General features: G+C 36.5%; 3 protein-coding genes across 4 annotated transcripts; all 3 read right to left on the bottom strand.

Annotated features, from left to right (window-relative positions):
• Positions 1–2,406: 2,406 nt before the first annotated feature.
• LOC132167441 (protein ABCI12, chloroplastic) lies at positions 2,407–7,748 on the bottom strand. Its single transcript, XM_059578451.1, has 7 exons — positions 7,239–7,748; positions 6,381–6,497; positions 5,585–5,821; positions 5,132–5,296; positions 4,945–5,020; positions 3,468–3,532; positions 2,407–2,933 (listed from the first exon to the last, which is right to left on the bottom strand). The coding sequence occupies exons 1-7, from the start codon at positions 7,590–7,592 to the stop codon at positions 2,781–2,783; spliced, it is 1,167 nt and encodes a 388-aa protein (XP_059434434.1). The 5' UTR covers positions 7,593–7,748; the 3' UTR covers positions 2,407–2,780.
• A 1,344-nt stretch (positions 7,749–9,092) lies between these two features.
• Positions 9,093–10,729, bottom strand: LOC132167522 (membrane protein PM19L). The gene is made up of 4 exons (XM_059578559.1): positions 10,568–10,729; positions 10,263–10,482; positions 9,487–9,532; positions 9,093–9,394 (listed from the first exon to the last, which is right to left on the bottom strand). Exons 1-4 carry the CDS (start codon positions 10,692–10,694, stop codon positions 9,275–9,277), a joined length of 513 nt encoding a protein of 170 aa, XP_059434542.1. The 5' UTR covers positions 10,695–10,729; the 3' UTR covers positions 9,093–9,274.
• Positions 10,730–11,429: 700 nt separating this feature from the next.
• Positions 11,430–17,437, bottom strand: LOC132167303 (glutamine synthetase leaf isozyme, chloroplastic). 2 transcript variants are annotated; one of them, XM_059578335.1, is made up of 14 exons: positions 17,117–17,437; positions 15,375–15,658; positions 15,230–15,269; positions 14,990–15,093; positions 14,861–14,909; positions 14,650–14,756; positions 14,229–14,316; positions 13,993–14,121; positions 13,835–13,909; positions 13,037–13,090; positions 12,923–12,960; positions 12,565–12,724; positions 12,402–12,462; positions 11,430–11,857 (listed from the first exon to the last, which is right to left on the bottom strand). In XM_059578335.1, the coding sequence occupies exons 2-14, from the start codon at positions 15,626–15,628 to the stop codon at positions 11,718–11,720; spliced, it is 1,299 nt and encodes a 432-aa protein (XP_059434318.1). In that variant the 5' UTR covers positions 15,629–15,658; positions 17,117–17,437; the 3' UTR covers positions 11,430–11,717. The 2 variants fall into 2 exon arrangements, with proteins under 2 accessions (XP_059434318.1, XP_059434246.1); XM_059578263.1 differs by having other exon boundaries at positions 15,375–15,644; positions 17,117–17,436.
• Between the last annotated feature and the right edge of the window lie 357 nt (positions 17,438–17,794).

The following is a 17,794-nucleotide window of genomic DNA, read 5'->3' as shown; positions in this document are numbered from 1 at the left end:
CTTAATTTGGAAAATAATTTCATGGGGCTATATATTAAAAGTTATGAGCAGCAGAGCAGAAGTCTAGCTCTCCTAATTTTGGGATGTGCCATGAAATAGCAAGATCCCCCATCCCCATATATGGAAGGAAAGTTTTTTGGGCAAGCTTTTGGCAAAAGGAAAAAAGACTGGAGACGCAAGGTATCGATCCTCGTTCCTTTTATCCGAGCACTGATAAACGCTCTACCAATTGAGCTACATCCCCGTCATTTCTACGGTTCTGAAAGCATATACTTAATCAAATGTTAATCCAATTGTCTCACCACCACCAACGCTGTGTGTAGGCTCTACCATTTGGTTGGTAAGTTTCTTATGAGTTATGAGGAACATTATTTGATAATCAAAATTTGATTTTTATTCTAATGATTGATGTGGGTTTGTGTGCGTTTTGAATTTGAGGTATTGGGGTTTCGGTGCTTTGCTCTTAATATGATTCTCTCTTTGGTTGCTGTCAGAGGAATGTTATGGCCCTTATGGGGTTTGCGTTTAGATATTGGAAGAAAACATTTTTCTGAAGAAGGCTGTTTGGGTTGATATTATTAGGAGGGACGCTGTTGATGTTGCAGTGTCATTGAAAGCCAAGTGATCGGAGCAGATAAGAGTACACAAATTCCTGCAGGGTAGAGTTGCAGCCACTAATGAGAAGAGAAGTTGTTGATCCTAAGCTTCCATGTCAGTGGGTGAGTTTCAGGCAGCTCAGTGATGCATTAATGTTGAGGGTCCACTCGCTTTTGCAAGATGAATCTTAGGTGGAAGCTACAATTTCCTTGGCCCCTCAAATCAACAATTTAGAGTTGTGAAACCTTTGTAGTGGAAGTGCAGACACCTAGGTTCAGGTATCTTATGAAATATAGGAGAGAGAAAGGTTGGGGAAAGTTAGGTGCAATTTGGTGCCTATAAGGTAACGGCTCAATTGAGGTGCATTTTGGTGAACCGATAGATTAACCAAGCAAGCCTTACGAGTAAAACCCAATTGCTCCATCCAAGAAGCGACAATATTCCTGCTATGAGACATGAGAAGCTGTTCGCATGCATTAAGTTTCCTTGTGTTTCTTGTTGGAGATTGGTTTGGTTTCCAACTTTCCATTGTAAGTGATCCTCATAGATGTGGTTGTTTGGGGTGAGCAGGAGCTGAAGCTGTCTGCTGTGAAAGGTTGCTGGTCTGCTGTGCTGGTTTTTTTTCTGACAGCAATTGCCGGTTTTGTTCTTTCTTTTTTGCAGTTGTTTAGTGCTGTATCTCTGCACAATAGTATTGGTTTTGTTGGTTGGTTTGTACAGATTGTTTTTCATCAATACAACTATACAAGATTACTCATTCAACTTTTAAACAAAAAGAGAGGGGGTCTGTAGACGCGAGGTATCGATCCTCGTTCTTTTTATCCAAGCACTGATAAAAGCTCTGCCAATTGATCTACGTCCCATTCAAACCAAATGTTCGAAAAGTATAATTTTATTCAAATGTAAACCCAATTGACTCACCAGCCGGCTCTGCCATTTGGTTGGTAAGTTTCTTTTCCTTTGTTTTGATAATTTATTATTATTATTATTATTTTTTATTTTTATTTTTATTCTAATGATTGATGTGTGTTCATGTTTCAGTTATTGGGGTTTTAGTTTTAGTGCTTTGCTCTTAGTATGATTCTCTCTTAGTATGATTCTCTCAATTTGCAAGAGTTAGTTGCTCAAGCCACCCTAATTTACTGGAGTGAACGCCCTGATTTATTGAGTGGTTGTGCATTCATCCTCACTTTTAGTGGTGGTTTGTGTAGCCACCCCTACCTCTAAAGAATGGTCCATTTAGTCGATATTAGTCGCACAAGCCACTCCTTTGCTTGGAGTAGCCGCACAAGCCACTTTCGGTAGAGGGGGTGGATGCTATGACCACCCTTTGCATCTTTATCTTTTATTAAGTTTTTAATTTGTTTAAGTTCCTTTTTAAATAAGAATTTTAAAAATTATTATTTTAATATGGGATGGCATTGAGTAGCATTAATAAAGAACCAATAGACAATTGAGTTAAAAATAAATAAAACAAAAAAACAAAAAAAAAACAAAAAACAAAAAATAAAAACTTATTTAAGTAAATTTATTATTCAAAAAGTAGCGGAATGATCTGTAATGGTACTCGAAAATTTATTTTATATTTACCCATTTAACATTTTTTTCCCCATTACCTTGTTGTCTTAGAAGAATTCCAATTTCCAAGTGACCCCAATCAAAATCGAAATAGCCATGCCAAGTGTTCTGGAGGACATCATTGTGTGCATACTTTCCAGGTTACCCACGCGGGCCACGCTTATGAAGCATTTGCAAATTTCAAACAAAATGAGAATCACAGTGCTTGAGAGTTGCTATGAATAAAATCAAGGAGGAGGAACGACTTCTAAACTTATGCTTATAAGATGTATAGTTGCTAGATACTTATCAGTAAAGAGCAATATACAAGTATCCTTTACAGATATATGCACCTCTAATGCTTCTCTTTATGAAGTGCCCATGAATGTATTAAGATTGGTAAATCACAACACTTACAAGTTGTATATTACCATGCTCCCCATTAAAGTAATGGGATAAGTCCAAAAAAAAAAGATGTATGGTATTAGAAATTGAAAGAATCTCCATTGCCTGCTAATTGAATTAATCAAGTGACAAATGTGCAGAAATAAGCAAAATCCATTCGAACTCCCAATAAAATTTTTAGAAGGATCAGAGAATTACCAAAGCAAGAGTGGGCAAGGGTATCACACGAAGAAGTAATCAGACAAAAGGGCAGCACCTGTAACACCAACCAGGCACAACAAGGAAACAATATCTTCCATCCCAAAGGATGAGTCTGAAAGAAAGTAAATTTTATGAGCGTTGCTGTCCCCTCTAAAACCTCGGACTATCATTGCCTGTAAAAGCCACAAATTTGATAAAATTTTAAAATCAGAACCTTTAGAAGAAAACATTTTCTTTCAAGTTAGCAAAACACACTAAATACCCTGATGCAGATTGACCAAAATAGGTTATACACCCTTTAATCATATCTCAAAGGCTTGATAGGTCTCTCCATGTATGTAGAATCCTGATAGGTATTTGCAATGGTTGGTTGAATGCACCAAAAACTCTAACATAGGCATTGGTAAATTTCCTAAACTTAAAAGCTTAGGACTTTAAACCAGACTTTTCATTATGCATGCATGCATGTGTGTTAGGGAGTCTCAAAAGCCTAAATTAATGGGTTTGGGTCCACTTATTTATATTATCTACTATTTTCTATATACTTTACCAATGTGAGACACAAACATCACAAATGCACAACAGCATGTGTGAACACAAATACAAACAACGCTCTTCGAAGGATGCAAACTTCATATGTCAGAATACCAACAAAAAAAAAAAAAAGGAGTGCTAAAAATATGTAAGCATCTAGCTGAAACATAAACCTGTGAAATCTGCTCTGCATGGCTAAATAAATTTTTGAAGATCCGACGAAAGTAGATAAAGAAAACTGCAAAAACAGAAGGTATGAGCAAAAATAAGCATCGTAATGGGAAAGCATATTCAAGCAGACACAATCACATAGATTATCATTTAAGAACTATCGCATCACTCTGTACAACTACTATTCCATGAGACCGTTTCTATTACAAAATGCTTCAAGAAATGAAGCGGTTCTTCAAATATGGTGATTAATCTGACTTCTCATTCCTTGAGACATAATGTACAAAGTAACGACCAAAATGAAGGTTATAATCTATAGGAAAAAATTCAAGTAATAAAGATGACTGGCTGCATATCATTGCACAGACTGACCCGCCATGGAAAGAGCCTGGAAATAATATGAAGACAATACCAAGAAAAAGGAAACCAATGAGCTACAGTTTAGTTGATATCAACTACCGAGGGTTGCAAGTTAACTTAATGTGAAGGCTAAACTTTCAAGCCAACCATGGTAAGGAGGAGTTCAGCATTATTTCAGAAGTTTTTATAATGTTATTTTGAAGAGAGAGAGTAGGACAACGATGATATCCAAAAGATGTCAAGTTAGTTTGAGAAAAAGGAGACAGAAAAGGCTTTAACCTCTAAGAATTAAAGTAGCTGCCTCACCCATCCTGTGTGAAACACACACATAAATTGCAACTTAGAGAGGCCTTATTGTTTATTTTAGAGGGAGTAAGACGTAAAACAAAAGACTAGAGTAACTAATTTCAAGACACTGGTGAGACACGTTTGCCAAAGCATAAGAACCCAGAAGAAGAAAAAAAATATAATTATCAAATCAAAAAGAATTTTTTGCCAAAGTGAGATTTAATACACCAACATTCCCAAGAGAATACACATCACGGAGAGGGGTAAAAAAAAACTCTTAATTTAGTGTATCAAGCTTCTAATTTTTTGCAATATCACCCCCTCTATTAGGATTTTCTTTTAAATCTTAACGGAAGGGCGTGAAATTTCCAAGATACCCCCAACTTATATAAAAAATAATAATAATAAAAAAAAATTAAAAAAAAATTAGGAAAAAAGAAAAGAAAAGAATGGTCCTTGTGACCCTGCCATGGCAAGGTCTGGTGGTGACCCTGCCGTGGGTCACCCCATGACCCACACAAGGTCTTGTGACCCAATGCAAGTCACCTTTTCAAAAATTAATTAATTAATTGTTAATTAAGGGTAAATTTAGGAGTATAAAGGTCATTTGACTCATTTCACCCTTTTTGCCGTCTGATTTTACCCCGATCCCTAACGGAGGGATGACATTACAAAAAATTGAAAATTCGATACATTAAATTGAGAGTTTTTGAACTTTGGAGGGACATTGCAAAAGTGATAGAAGTTCAGAGATGTTAAGTAAAATTTTCCAAAATTTAAAGTAGCATTTAGCCATCACATAACAATTCTACACTTAAAATATATGCTTACTATCAATTGTCTCCATCATCGTCAATTGTTGCCAATTTATCCTACGAGAAACAATCCCCAATGCAATATTACGGACCTGGAAAGACATTATGCAGATATTCCAAGAGGATAAATATTAATATGAAAAGGTGTTGTAACCAAAAAAGAAAAACATATAGTTTCGGCACAAGAGTTATTAAACATTTACCTCATCAAACACTAGACTGATGAACCTTAATGAAAGCATGAGGGTAAGAATAACCTCAGCCACTGGGACGCCAATATATTTCAAAGGAAGCATAAACCACCGCAAGGCAAATGCAAGTTGTTCAGGGGTTGTTGTTGATAGGCAAAGGCTCGCACTTTGGAAGACCTTTCAGAAAAAGCATATATTATTATGTCTTTCGAAGCACTCATTATTAGTCTATTTTAAATCAATTATATGAATCCTCAAATTAATTGTATAACTATTATATATTCATTGTTTTTCTCTTTCTTGTTCCAATGACTCCAGTCTTGAATAAAACTATTATTGAGCCTCCAAATGCTACCTTGCAACATTAAAACACACCCTAATTGAATGAAAGGCAAGAGTATATTCAAGTTAGTTAGTAAGGGGAAAAAAAAGGTCTGAACCAAAACAAGTTATTAAACAACTTACAGTGAAGGTTAAGCATGCAGCAGTGCTTGCTACCGATAGGCCCTTCCTTGTAAATTGTAATGGTCCCAGTTTCATAATTAAATATGAGTAACCTCCCAAAGATGAAGGAACATTAGGCAATCCCATCATTGCAGGTGGTGGAGTTCTCAACTGGACAAGAGGAGGGACACCATCCGAACCCAGCCCCAACATAATAAATAAAATTCCAGAAAGCAAACCCACTCTTCCCAATTGGTCCTACAAGAGTTGTTAGAGAATTAGCACGATATTCTTCCCTGCATCAGCACACTGGTTATTGTTTTCAAAATAGACACACTAGTATATGCATTTAGTATGCACTTTTACTTTTACCAGAAAGAAGAGATAATACATGTTTGAACTACAACTATAATACGGAACCTAAAAGAAGAAGATTTGTTTTCTTTTTCTTTTTCTTTCTTTTTTTTTTGGGGTTGAGGGTAAGCAATCAAGAAAAGCAAGGTGTTAACTCTAAAAAGAAGTGTATTTTCCCTGTTACAATATGAAAGTGGAACCTGAACTTATTGGCTCAAATCTTAAAATCAAACAAATTACCTCATTCCATGCATTGCATATCCAACTTATCTGAAATAACCAAGTTTCTTGTGCAAAAAATTGATAATGTACGAACACCTCTTCACGCTTAATAATTTAGAATGCAAACTAGTTATGGCTTCAAATGACCAAATTTCTTAACCAAGAAATGTACAAGAACATCCAAAAGTTATCAAATTATATCCAGCTCCTTGAGCTTTATAAGTTAAAGGCTAGTACTCACCATCCAAACATGTTTTGGGAGAAACCATATAGACAGAAAAGTCAAGTATATCACTAGTCCAAAACGCATTATCACATTGGACCTTGCTGGTAGAACAACTAAAGCCAAAAGCCATACCTGAAAACCAAGACAACTTGATATTATAAACAAAATCAAAACCACAAAAAAAGAAAAAGAAAAAGGAGCAGAAATGGAATCCACAGAGCCATATTGTTTACTTTCCCTTCACTTGCTTATTATGCAAAATTGCCAATGTTGAGATGGTCCACCAGTAAACTTTTAGAAGAAAGACAAAATTTGCTCGGAACACAAAATAAAACCATAACCAGTCTATGCATTCACTAAATCTACATATAGTCTAGCATTCAAATGCTAATTCGTGACATATAGTGATTGGAAATTTTAGGTTGAAAAATAAGTCGCCTGCTAAGTGTTTTTATTTTCAACTATTAACTACCTTATTTCTTTATCAAGGACTTAACATCTGCAAAATCTCAAAGACTTCACCTTTAGTATGATGTGGTTGTTCTCCCTACCTTATCCAGCTTAACTGCCTCAATTATAATTCAGGCATCGTGTAACCTATTAAGGGTTCCTTAATTCTCTGATTTCCAGCTTAATGAAAAAAGAAAAGGGGAAAAACAAAATGAAAACGAACTATAAACAGTTCTTCAAATTTAAAGTCTATGTTTCTAAGACATTGAATAAATGAACACAAGAAAAATCAATGCTGATAAATGACTTACATTTCCCAAACAATCAACTTTCTTCTAACACAAATTACCAATTCTATAATGGGTCCCATCATACTCAAAACTAAACAAAACTCATGAATTGAAAATTACAAATTGAACACACCAATTTGACTCTGGGGTCCACGGAGTGAAGAAAAGTGGTGGGCGAAGATACGAACTGGTAAATGGGGCTGGCGGTGGCGCCGGAAATCAGCCTGAGAACTTTATCGGCGGAGAGAGCTCCGGTGGGCAACCACTTCACCCAGTTCCCGGTTGCGCCATTATCGCTGGCGGAAGCTCTAGTTCGGAGGGTTATCTTCTTCGCTGGCTGGAGGGTTTTGTTCGGAGAAAGGAGGGGTCTAGGGTTTGGGAGGGTATGGAAGAGGAAGGAAGTGAGATTTGGGGGAATTAGGGTTTTGCGAGAAGTAGGGTTTGGAGGGAATGTGACCGTTGGGAAGGGACGGTGCGTGCAGTTCATTGGTGAGGGCTTAATTGGAAAAAAAGAAAGCAGAGGTGTTTCCGTTCAGTTAGCGGCTTAGCGCAATTGGTTGTCCTCCAAATTGGGCGGGAATGGCCCTTTCTTGACATGCCAAGTGTTTATAGTCGGACTCGCCTTAATTCCCCACCTCCTCCATTTTTTAATTTTTATTCAATGCAAGGCGAAATGGAGACTTGTAAGGTAAGACCACTCGAATTTGATAAAGTGAACCGAAGAGGAGTCGGTTCTTTTAAACAAATGGATAAAATTGTCCAAACAAATGTGAAATGACAATTTTGCCCTTCTTTTTAAAAGAACCGACTCCTCTCCAGTTCATTTAAACCATAGAGTATTCGGTTTCGAATCAATCAAACTTCTAATTCTAACAGAGAGTAAGTGATTAAGTGAGAATGCTTCAAACACAAATATATCGTGAAAAAAATATAGTAGATTTTATTAGGGTTTTTGGATGCGTCTTCGATCTGCTTCACAATGCAAGGCAAGTAACAATTTGAACTCTAGATGTCCATTTTTTTTTAAGTGCACAACATAAGACTTAAACATTAAGCTGGTAAATCAGCATGAATCAGCTTAATAAGAGTCTTATTACTAAATGTTCTCAGAATTCCCTGTCCATTATTGAATCTTTTATGTCCATTTTACTACCAACAGGAGATGTCCAGTTATTTTTAAAACTAGATGTAAGATAGATCCCCCAACACATAATCAAGACAAATAGCATACACATGCAGCAAAAATTCATAAATCATAATCACCAATTCACCATCACAAAATAACACCAGAGCTCTCATAACCATCATTGTACCTTCTTCCTTTACAGCTGCTAGTGTTCCATAATCAAAAGTCTAACAACATCAATTATACATCAAAAGTGGTAACCTCTAGTGACCAAACCGTATTCTCTCTCTATTTCCTCACCATGCCCAGAACCGGCTCTTCATTGGCTGTAGTAGCTACCAGGGCCGAGGATCTTGGTGAAGGAGCCAGGATTATTGAACCTCTACCAGCCGCATATCTGCTCCAATGGTTGATTATTTTCTCTGTTTTCTTTTTCTACCCAAAACCGAGGATTTGAGAGTTAGTATTGGATGAGAGTGATTTTCTTTTTTGGTTTTTTTTTTTTACTGAACTCAACTACTTGATTGTTCACTTTTCGGTGTTTTCTTTCTAATTTTATCTGCTTGGCTTCGAAGGGTCCGAATGACCCACACCTCTGCCCACCGGCGTCGTGTTCCAGCCCTTCGAGGAGGCCAAGAAGGAGCTCGATCTCATCCCCACCGTCCCACCCACACCTCTCGCTCGCAAGAAGTGCGTGGCCACGGTTCACGAGCAGATCAAGTGGGTTTTTTGTTTGGATTTCATCGCTTTGAATCTTTTACATGTTTTGTGAATTCATTGGGTCGATGAAGGTTTTTTTTTTTTTTGTTCAATTATATTGATTTATTTGTAAAGATGAAACTGGATCATCACACCCCACATTGCCCAATTCAGATAAACACAATGGACTTACAACCATCCCTTGAAATTCTCTCCTTAAAACAATTAAAAAAAAAAAAAAAAACCATAAAAGCGAAGTCACTCGCAATACAATAATAATCCTCAGTCATGGATATGTACTTCTCTGAAAGGCAATCAACACATAAGCAGAGCAGCAGTGGAGCTCAAAATCCCCCAAGCTGTCTTCTTTGTCGTGCAACGACATCTTCAACCCCAGCTTGGATAGCACCTGTGCAAAACAGTTGAGTTGCACTCACCACAATGGTGATGATTTCCAGAGTCCTCTGTAAATTAATACAGCAATGTTACAAATGTCCTTTAATTACAATTTTCTCTTTTATTTTGAAGCTTATTGAAAAAAAAAAAAATGTCTTACCAAGTTTGAATCTGTCCAGCCAAGTTCAATCTCTTTACATGCAAACCTGCAACATTCAATTCAGTATCAGAAAACTGAAGCAGCAGTATCTCACTTAACCCTTAGGAAGTCTATTCTATTTCTTAGCACAGGTGAGACTCGAAAAATTAAGAACACAAAAAATAGATATTTACGTGATTCACCACTAAAACCTCCGACCACAAAGTTTCAACAAGGTTTTACTATTTATGAGAGAGTCTATTCTATTTCTTAGGACCGGTGAGACACAAAAAATTAAGAACACAAAAAATAGATATTTACGTGATTCACCACTAAAACCTACGACCACAAAGTTTCAACGAAGTTTTACTATTTACGAGAGAGATAATATAAGCAGCATCAATATGACCCCCAATTGGGTTTGTCTATCGGCCCAAGCATCCACAGTATGAATTAAGCCTCGAAAAAAAAAAAAAAATCTCATTTAAACTATAGGGCTTTTAACATTGAACCGGGTTTGTCCGAACTATTTCGAATACAAAACCAGGGTCCACATAGCCTAATAGTATCTCATTGAGCATCAGGTCTAAGGTTCGACCCTATTGAGTGCAAACAATTTCTTAGAGTCACGCATCAGAACTTTATCATACCCATATGGAGGGGGCGCTTTATATGGTGCTCTAGGGATAGTTAGGGCAAAGCCTCAGATGACCCGGACACCCTGGTTATTATTATTATTTAAAAAAAAAGAAAAGAGAGAGAGAGACCTAGAAAAGAGCATAATAATATATATATACCCCATGGTTAGTAGAGTCAGTGCCAAAGTTGCGAGAGAAGCGGTGGCGGCTGCGTGTAAGTTGGGTGCATCCCAATAAGTAACATTATTGAGTCCAATAAGGGAGGTGCCCATGCCCACAAGGCCAGCAATGAGCGAGAAAATGACAAAGAAACCGGTCGCCATGTTTCCTACTGGGAAGTATATTGGAAATATGCGAGCAGGAATTTCTAAAACAGATGCTGCAAATGCACATATGCTACCATTAGTTATAACCACGACGTGATTTACTAAGTTTTATGATGTCAAAAACAATCTAAAAACTACCTGTCTCGCGAGACCTTAGAATCCCATGATTTACAGCCCATGCAGCAACCACAGTTACAATGAAATATAAACCAAGATTGATGATTAGGAGGATGAAGGCCGCTGATTTTGATCCTCCAGAAGCCATGGCCCTTTTTTGATATTTGTTTCAATCTACAACTGAAAAACCTCAACTGGGTCTCCCTTATTGAGCTGAGGAGAGAAATATATAGATATAAGCAAGGAGTTGTTCTTTTCTTGCCAGACCCAGCCATAATGTTTTTTTTTCTTTCCCTATGTTCCTTGCTTTTCATTATTAAAATGGAGTGTATTTGACTCAAAGACACGGCTTAAATTCCTTTCCATTGCGTGGCTTGCCTCATGGAAGGGAAAAGAATCTCTCGCAATTTCCTGGTAGTAAAATCTGCAGGACATGATCAAGCTGGAATATCTTTCCCTGCCTAAACAAACAAAAGAAAAGAATTGAGATTTTTTTCTGTTCCTTTCTTGTTTGAAGTGTTCCTGTATTCAAATTGAGCCTTTTATGAGGGCTCACTCCAGAACCATCGGTGATGGCTATGACAAATGATGCCCAATAATTTATTTTGTACATTTCTTTGACAGTTATGACTCAACAATTCATATTGCTATATATCATCATTGTCAACATTCTGATATGGCCAGCTCGATGTCTTTGCACCCAAATAGATGAGTGCCACTTGTACTGAAATGCGTCATTTAGTAATATAAAAATAGCTGAAATGACTATAGATTTCTCGTGGTATAAAAATTGAAATAGGATCATCTCTATTTCATTTGAACTAGATATTACCCAGTTTAAATGAACTAGAGAAGATCTTGATTCATGAAAATTAGAGTAGAATGGCCATAAAATGTCATTATTGAAGAACATTTAAGGTGCACACAACTCAAGTAAAATGCACATAAGCTGTCAAATGTGTTCATGATGAAAATCTGGTGGGGAGGACATCTTCCATCTGAGAAACAAGAAACAAGCTTGGGCATGAACGATTACTCACTTGGAGAACCCTTATTTACAACAGATCTGCTCTAACAAGTGTAGAAGGCAAAAAGCTTCCCTAAATGTCTGCTAGCTAATTCCCAGTGATTTCCTTCTGAATGCCTTCAGGTAATGTTGAACCAATCCACTTTAAACATTCAATGCCAGCTTCTGAGCAGCTAGAGCTTCAGCCTCCAATGTTGGCTCCCATAATAGTGTAGTTTCTGCCAGCAGTGCGGTCACAATGTAAGGGTCCATGTTTGAAGCTGGACGCCGATCTTCCAAGTACCCTAAAACAGTAGCAGACAACATCAAAAGATTTAGCAATCAAGATAGAAACAATTTCAGAATTCATAGTTAAAAGGTGGGGAAAGAAAACAATGGAAAAGTCAGAAAGCAAATGGTGAAAACAAAATAGGGGAAGAGTACTAGCATTTTGAAACAATTTGACCAAGTAAAATTATAATACCTTTCCAGGATCAAAAGATCAGTAGTGACGCGCAGGATTTACAGTATTCATTGGTAACATCTTTATTTCAGTTTCAAAAAGAATTACTTTGCTAAGTCATGTATGCTTTTAATGTGTCTGTTTCAATCTCAGTCTATCACTGAAGTTGAATAGGAGATTTGTCATCATAGTTGTGGCATCACTTAAAGAATTGCAACACTTTCCTACTCTTTGGAGAATTATTAAAGTTAGATGTCAAAGAACCACTGGTCTTATTTGGATTTAGAATATGATAAAAGTAGAATTTTGAATTGATCTTCTGCTTTCTTCCCTATCATTTAATTAGAGCCTTCAAGAGAATTGTTGCAGTACTGCTGAATTGGTACCTTTGCCTTTCTGCTCAGTTTCACGTCCAACACGGATCGAGCAACCACGATTAGCCACTCCCTGCAGATTGAAGTCATAAGAGATTTTATAAATATAATTATGAAGATATTTTTAATTCTCTGATTGTTTTAAGTTCATAAATAGGTTTGGAGAAGAGCGTACCCAAGAAAATGTGTTAATGCTGGCTGTTTCATGCTTTCCCGTTAACCTTCTCTCATTTCCTTCTCCGTAGGCACTAATATGCTCTTTGTGGCGAAGTGACAGATTCAAAATTGCCTTCTTTATAACTTCAAAGCCTCCATCCTCTCTCATGCTCTTTGTACTGTGAACCAACAATAAGTGAATATTTCATAGAATTAGCATGCTCTCCATGTATGCATATTATTGATTTAATTGATAGAATCCTGTCCCTCTCTTTTTCCCCTTTTTGGGCCTGAAGAGAGGAGATACAAAATGAAGCAAATAAAGAAAGAGGCCAAACCAAAATCAGAAGAAAAACAAAGCTAGCAGAGTCAAACACCTGTAATTGGTGTGGCATCCTGCACCATTCCAATCGCCCTGTGAATGCAAATAAGTAATGAGAGCTTTATCTATCATGAAAAGTATGGAATACTATACAATATGCGTTTATTACCTCTATTGGTTTTGGATCGAGTGAGAGAACAACACCAGCTTGTTCAGTGATTCTCTGTTGGACAGAGGAGAAGCGAGATATGAGTAAATGGTAGAAAAGACCCACCAACCTAGACACACACAAGGACATGTCCTCTAGCACATGATCATGAACAAATGTCAACAAAGGGAAAATCCTAAACTACTGGTCCCCCAACTTGTTAGCTACATGCTTGATATCTGATCCACAAATTCAGCATGTGTAACTTATGTTGGTCATCATTTGTTTGTGATAATAACAATCTTGTAGGTTCTAAAAAAAAGCACAAAAATAAAACATACTACCAAAAAAAACCAAGACATTTTTTTTCTGCATGGTGCTTTCAATAGAAAAGTTTCTTTATTGATATCCCGATTGAATATTTCCTATAATATGATATCACATAGAACACCCACTGGCTAAGAACAATAAGATGATGTTTGGACAAAAACCTGGCTATAATTTTGACTTCTGAACATTCTTTAGCATAGCAGTTGCAAATTCGTCAAGTTTGAGCATAAGCAAAATGGAACTTCTTGAGGTTTAGTAAGTGACATGCATTACACATAGCAGATGTTTCTAATAGATCTCTTGTGACCATTGTTAGAGTATATCATGGAGTTTAAGAATAATAATCACAGTTGAAGACTACGGCAGAACCTGCGTAGCTCCACCAGCAAGCCCATGGTTCGTCTTTCTCTATTGTTGATATGAAGGTTTTTTTTCATTAAGCTGGCCTCTATAGTATATGTGCCCCAAAAATAAATAGGAGTTGATTACCTCAAGAATGTATCTTGAACACCAAATATGATCACCAGCATCAATTCCGACGCTAGGTCCTACTTGATACTCCCACTACAAGGCAATCACAAGAATCAATGGTGATAAACATAACATGATTTCAAAAACAAGATAAGAAACAGGAGTGAGATGAGAACCTGGCCAGGCATAACCTCTCCATTGGTGCCACTGACGTTAATTCCGGCATATAAGCAAGCTTTGTAATGAGCATCTGATATGTCACGGCCAAATGACTTGTCTGCCCCTGCAGCACAGTAGTATGGACCCTGAAACAAGCAAAAAAGTATCACATACATTCATGTCGCATAATAAAAAACACAATCAAATTTACACAATCCTATAATCATAGTTATCTAATATAAATTCATAGCACCTGAGGACCAGGATAGCCTCCAACAGGCCAACCTAATGGCCATTTCACGTCTGTTTGAAGTAAGGTGTACTCTTGCTCAATCCCATACCTGAGTTATTATTCAGAAACCATAAGCACAATTTTCATTCGTAAAATATATTTTACAAGGATGGTACTTCTTCACTATGTATTAATATAAATACTGTCCAATTCAGGAAACGTAATGATCATTATTTAGTTAAAAATACGAGTAATGTGCTGATAACCACAGCTGCATTTCATAATCATGGATGTTAACACTAAACTATATACGTTTAATTGTACATTAGACCTTTCAAACATAGTAGTGTGGATGCAATCTGCCTGTCTCTCACACGCTAACAGTCTAATTGTAAAGCATGGGATGCTAAATTTAAGCTAAAAATAATCAGAGGAAACTCGCCATGGTACTTCGTCTGCAACCTTCTTGTTACTGAAGATCTCAGCAGCCCTGTGGCGTTTGTTTGTTGGGATAGGCTCGCCTGCTGGCGTGTATGTATCACAAATTACCTGTTTAAAGCGAAGGCATAATATCATCAGAAAGCAAACAATTTCAAAGCTGTAGTTTTTCCATGATTATATTACATTATCTTCAGAACTAACTAGTCACTTACCAAGATATTGTTACCACCGCGAAAAGGGTCCTTAAAAATTGCTTGAGGGCTGGAGAAAAATACTAGGTCAATCTTATGGTGCAACCAACACTAAAATTGAAAAATGTCATTTTGTTCTTAAGATCTTACTATAGAATTACTTCACTATCTTCACCCGGTGCTTGACCAGTACTTGATCCATCATAATTCCACTTGGGGAGCTCAGATGGATGTTCAACAGGCTTGGGTATTGTCTAAAAAATTTAGAAAGGAAGTAACAACAATATCAATGTTTAACATGTGGAACTACAAAAATAACAATAAAAATCAAACATTGAGAAATAATGGACGCTTGCATTCTACTCTATCATGTCATTAGCATTATTATACCCTTGACTTGCTACGCAGATCAATCCCAGATCCTCCAATCCTGTTTCAAAATGATTATGACATTATCTTAAAATTTAAGGAGTGCTCATATAGATCTAGCTGAACCATAAATTGCCTCAAACATATGTAAGCAAAAAACGTGTACCAAATGTACTCAGCAATGATTTTGTCAGTATACGGAGTGATGTCCAAACTTAGTAGATTTTCTAGCCTGTTGACAGTGCTGTTATCAGACTTCACAGCAAAAACCCGAAACTTAGCTGAGCTTTTACATGACCCTTTCTTGTTCTGTTTCAATAACAGAGAACTCCACATCTTTGCTGTCATGGGACTTGCATTTGCGGGGTTCTTGGTAATTCTCATCTGCCATTGGGTAGAGGGTGCCAAAATCTGCGCCATTTTCACCTGCTTCCCACTGAAAATTAACAGCTTTGGATTTAGACTGAAAAGTTTAGTACATGCACAAATCCAACAACAGAACACGTACTATTCCTATGGAAACCATTATTGAACAATGAAATATCATGTAAAATGGTTCTTATCACGTTTCACTTTTTTTCTTCTTTTTTCTTTTTTCTGAGCAAAGATAAGTATATCATGGGGTGTGTGTAATGGGGTGTGGATGAGTGGATCATTCCACTATCTATCAGACCAATAGAGCCGATAAAGTGAGATGTGGGTGTGGAACTCATTACATTTCAGGTAGCAGCCCACTGGACTAGATTATGTATTATTGTACGGACAATTATGTGTATTTTTCGTCATAGCACAGTGATATGCTGAAATGTCATGTAAATGAATAAGCAACAAAAAAAATTCTGCTCTCTTTCTCATCATCTATTTTGGTATCATCATTTATAATCATTGCAGAGGCATGGATAGCCATTATCAACTTAAATTACCTTAAGAAAGAAACAAAAAAACTTAGATCGTGAAATCAAATTCACTTAAGCTAAATGTTAGAATATACGGAAAATATATTATATTTTCCTTATATTATATAATTATGTTGATATCAAATGTTCTCTATTTATGGCCTGATTGTAATCAAATATTGGGATTGTAATCAAATCCCCTTGATTTGATTACTATACTTGTATTTAGACACTACCTTAAGGGTATTCCGAGTGGTGGACGTAGGTGTCTAACACCGAATCACCCATAAAAATTCTTTGTGTTTATTTTCTATATTGCTTCCACTCTTATTTCCGCATCATAATTATTTCAACACTAAATAAGAAATCAAGCACTAAAAATTAAAAGAAGTCAAACGTGACGTTTGTCAATGATAAGTTGAAGGAAAAATATATTAATGAGCAAATATGAAGTTCAACATTGTTGACTTTGTAGATGCATACATTATTTATTCTTCTTTATTATTATTATTTTTTCTGAGGTCATAAACTATTTGTTTATTGCCATATACCAACCATGCCTCAAGTGGACCATATATGCGTAGGAATCATTTCAAAAAAAGGGAAACTCTACTTTTTTGCTAAGTAAGCCACCTCTAAATTGAATAAATAATAATAATAATAATAAAAAGATGAAGACAATGCTCAAAAACTTCAGAAAGAGTTAAACCAATGGTGATTATAGTCCCACCAGCAGGCACTTGACTAAAAATCACTCTTGAACAAATGATTTAAGATTATTGGGGTAATGTATAGACAAAAGCAAAAGAAAGAAAGAAAAAAAATGTATACTTGCAATAAATGGGGCATGTGTCAAATTTTGGTGACCAGTTTGCCAGATTCAGGCTGCTATATGACCAAATGTGCCAAACACATTGCCACCTTAGTGTCTGTCTGACAAACCCATCAGCCCATTACTTCACAAAATCTTGAATTTTCACATGTAAAAAGCAAAGCTAGACAAAGAACATACCTCAGGAATGCCGGATTGCTGATGGGTCTTGCTGGATTTTCCTTTAAGAGAAAAAGGGAGAGAGAGAGAGAGAGAGAGAGGAGACAAGTGGGTGTTTGGGTGGGGATCCTTAAAATAGTGGTCGATATGTAAACCTTTTGTTGGCTTTTCCTGAGTAGATAGGGGTGGTGTATGAGTGGAGGAAAATTGTTGTTGGTCTCTTTGGAGGGGCGAAGAGAGGCTTGGATTATAATAACATCTTTGAGATAAGGCTCCCAGGTTGCCGCCCTCTACAGCTTTCTCCACAGCCCCTTCCCAGGGAGCTTTGAATGGTGATTAAAATATTTGTTTGCTGAATAATGTGGGAAAAAATAATGGTAGAGATGGTTTACTTTTTGACTTTAAACCTATGACTTGCATATAATATTTTTCCTTGATTGAGAAAGGACAGTGGTTATGGAAAATTTTAATTGGGGTACCATTCTACTCAACTACTCCCTAATTTTGTGTTTGACTATTTTTGCTTACAATTTTCACTCAATCTATGTTTAGAAATGATATTCTTAAAATAAAAAAAATAAAAAAAATAAAAGAAATGATATTCTTACCATATAAATATTTTACAATATTAAATTGACACTTTCAAATAATTTGTAAAGATCAGTGATGTCGCCCGCTTGATTTAATTATAAAATATAA

The sequence above is a fragment of the Corylus avellana genome, chromosome ca1, assembly GCF_901000735.1.
Source record: "Corylus avellana chromosome ca1, CavTom2PMs-1.0".
NCBI lineage: Eukaryota > Viridiplantae > Streptophyta > Magnoliopsida > Fagales > Betulaceae > Corylus > Corylus avellana.
The sequence above is the reverse complement of the archived record's forward strand: the minus strand, read 5'-3'. Positions and strand labels throughout refer to the sequence as shown.

Coding starts and splice junctions, on each gene's coding strand:
- LOC132167303 (XM_059578335.1), bottom strand. CDS start 15,628: ATGGCGCAGATTTTGGCACCCTCTACCCAATGGCAGATGAGAATTACC. Junction 15,270..15,374: donor ATCATTGCTGAGTACATTTG/GTACACGTTTTT, acceptor ATTTTGAAACAG/GATTGGAGGATCTGGGATTG. Junction 14,317..14,649: donor GTTGCAGACGAAGTACCATG/GCGAGTTTCCTC, acceptor ATAATAACTCAG/GTATGGGATTGAGCAAGAGT.
- LOC132167522 (XM_059578559.1), bottom strand. CDS start 10,694: ATGGCTTCTGGAGGATCAAAATCAGCGGCCTTCATCCTCCTAATCATC. Junction 9,533..10,262: donor CTGACTCTACTAACCATGGG/GTATATATATAT, acceptor TGAATGTTGCAG/GTTTGCATGTAAAGAGATTG. Junction 9,395..9,486: donor GCTGGACAGATTCAAACTTG/GTAAGACATTTT, acceptor ATTAATTTACAG/AGGACTCTGGAAATCATCAC.
- LOC132167441 (XM_059578451.1), bottom strand. CDS start 7,592: ATGAACTGCACGCACCGTCCCTTCCCAACGGTCACATTCCCTCCAAAC. Junction 5,297..5,584: donor CTGCATGCTTAACCTTCACT/GTAAGTTGTTTA, acceptor TTTTTCTGAAAG/GTCTTCCAAAGTGCGAGCCT. Junction 3,533..4,944: donor GATGATGGAGACAATTGATA/GTAAGCATATAT, acceptor CTGTTTTTGCAG/TTTTCTTTATCTACTTTCGT.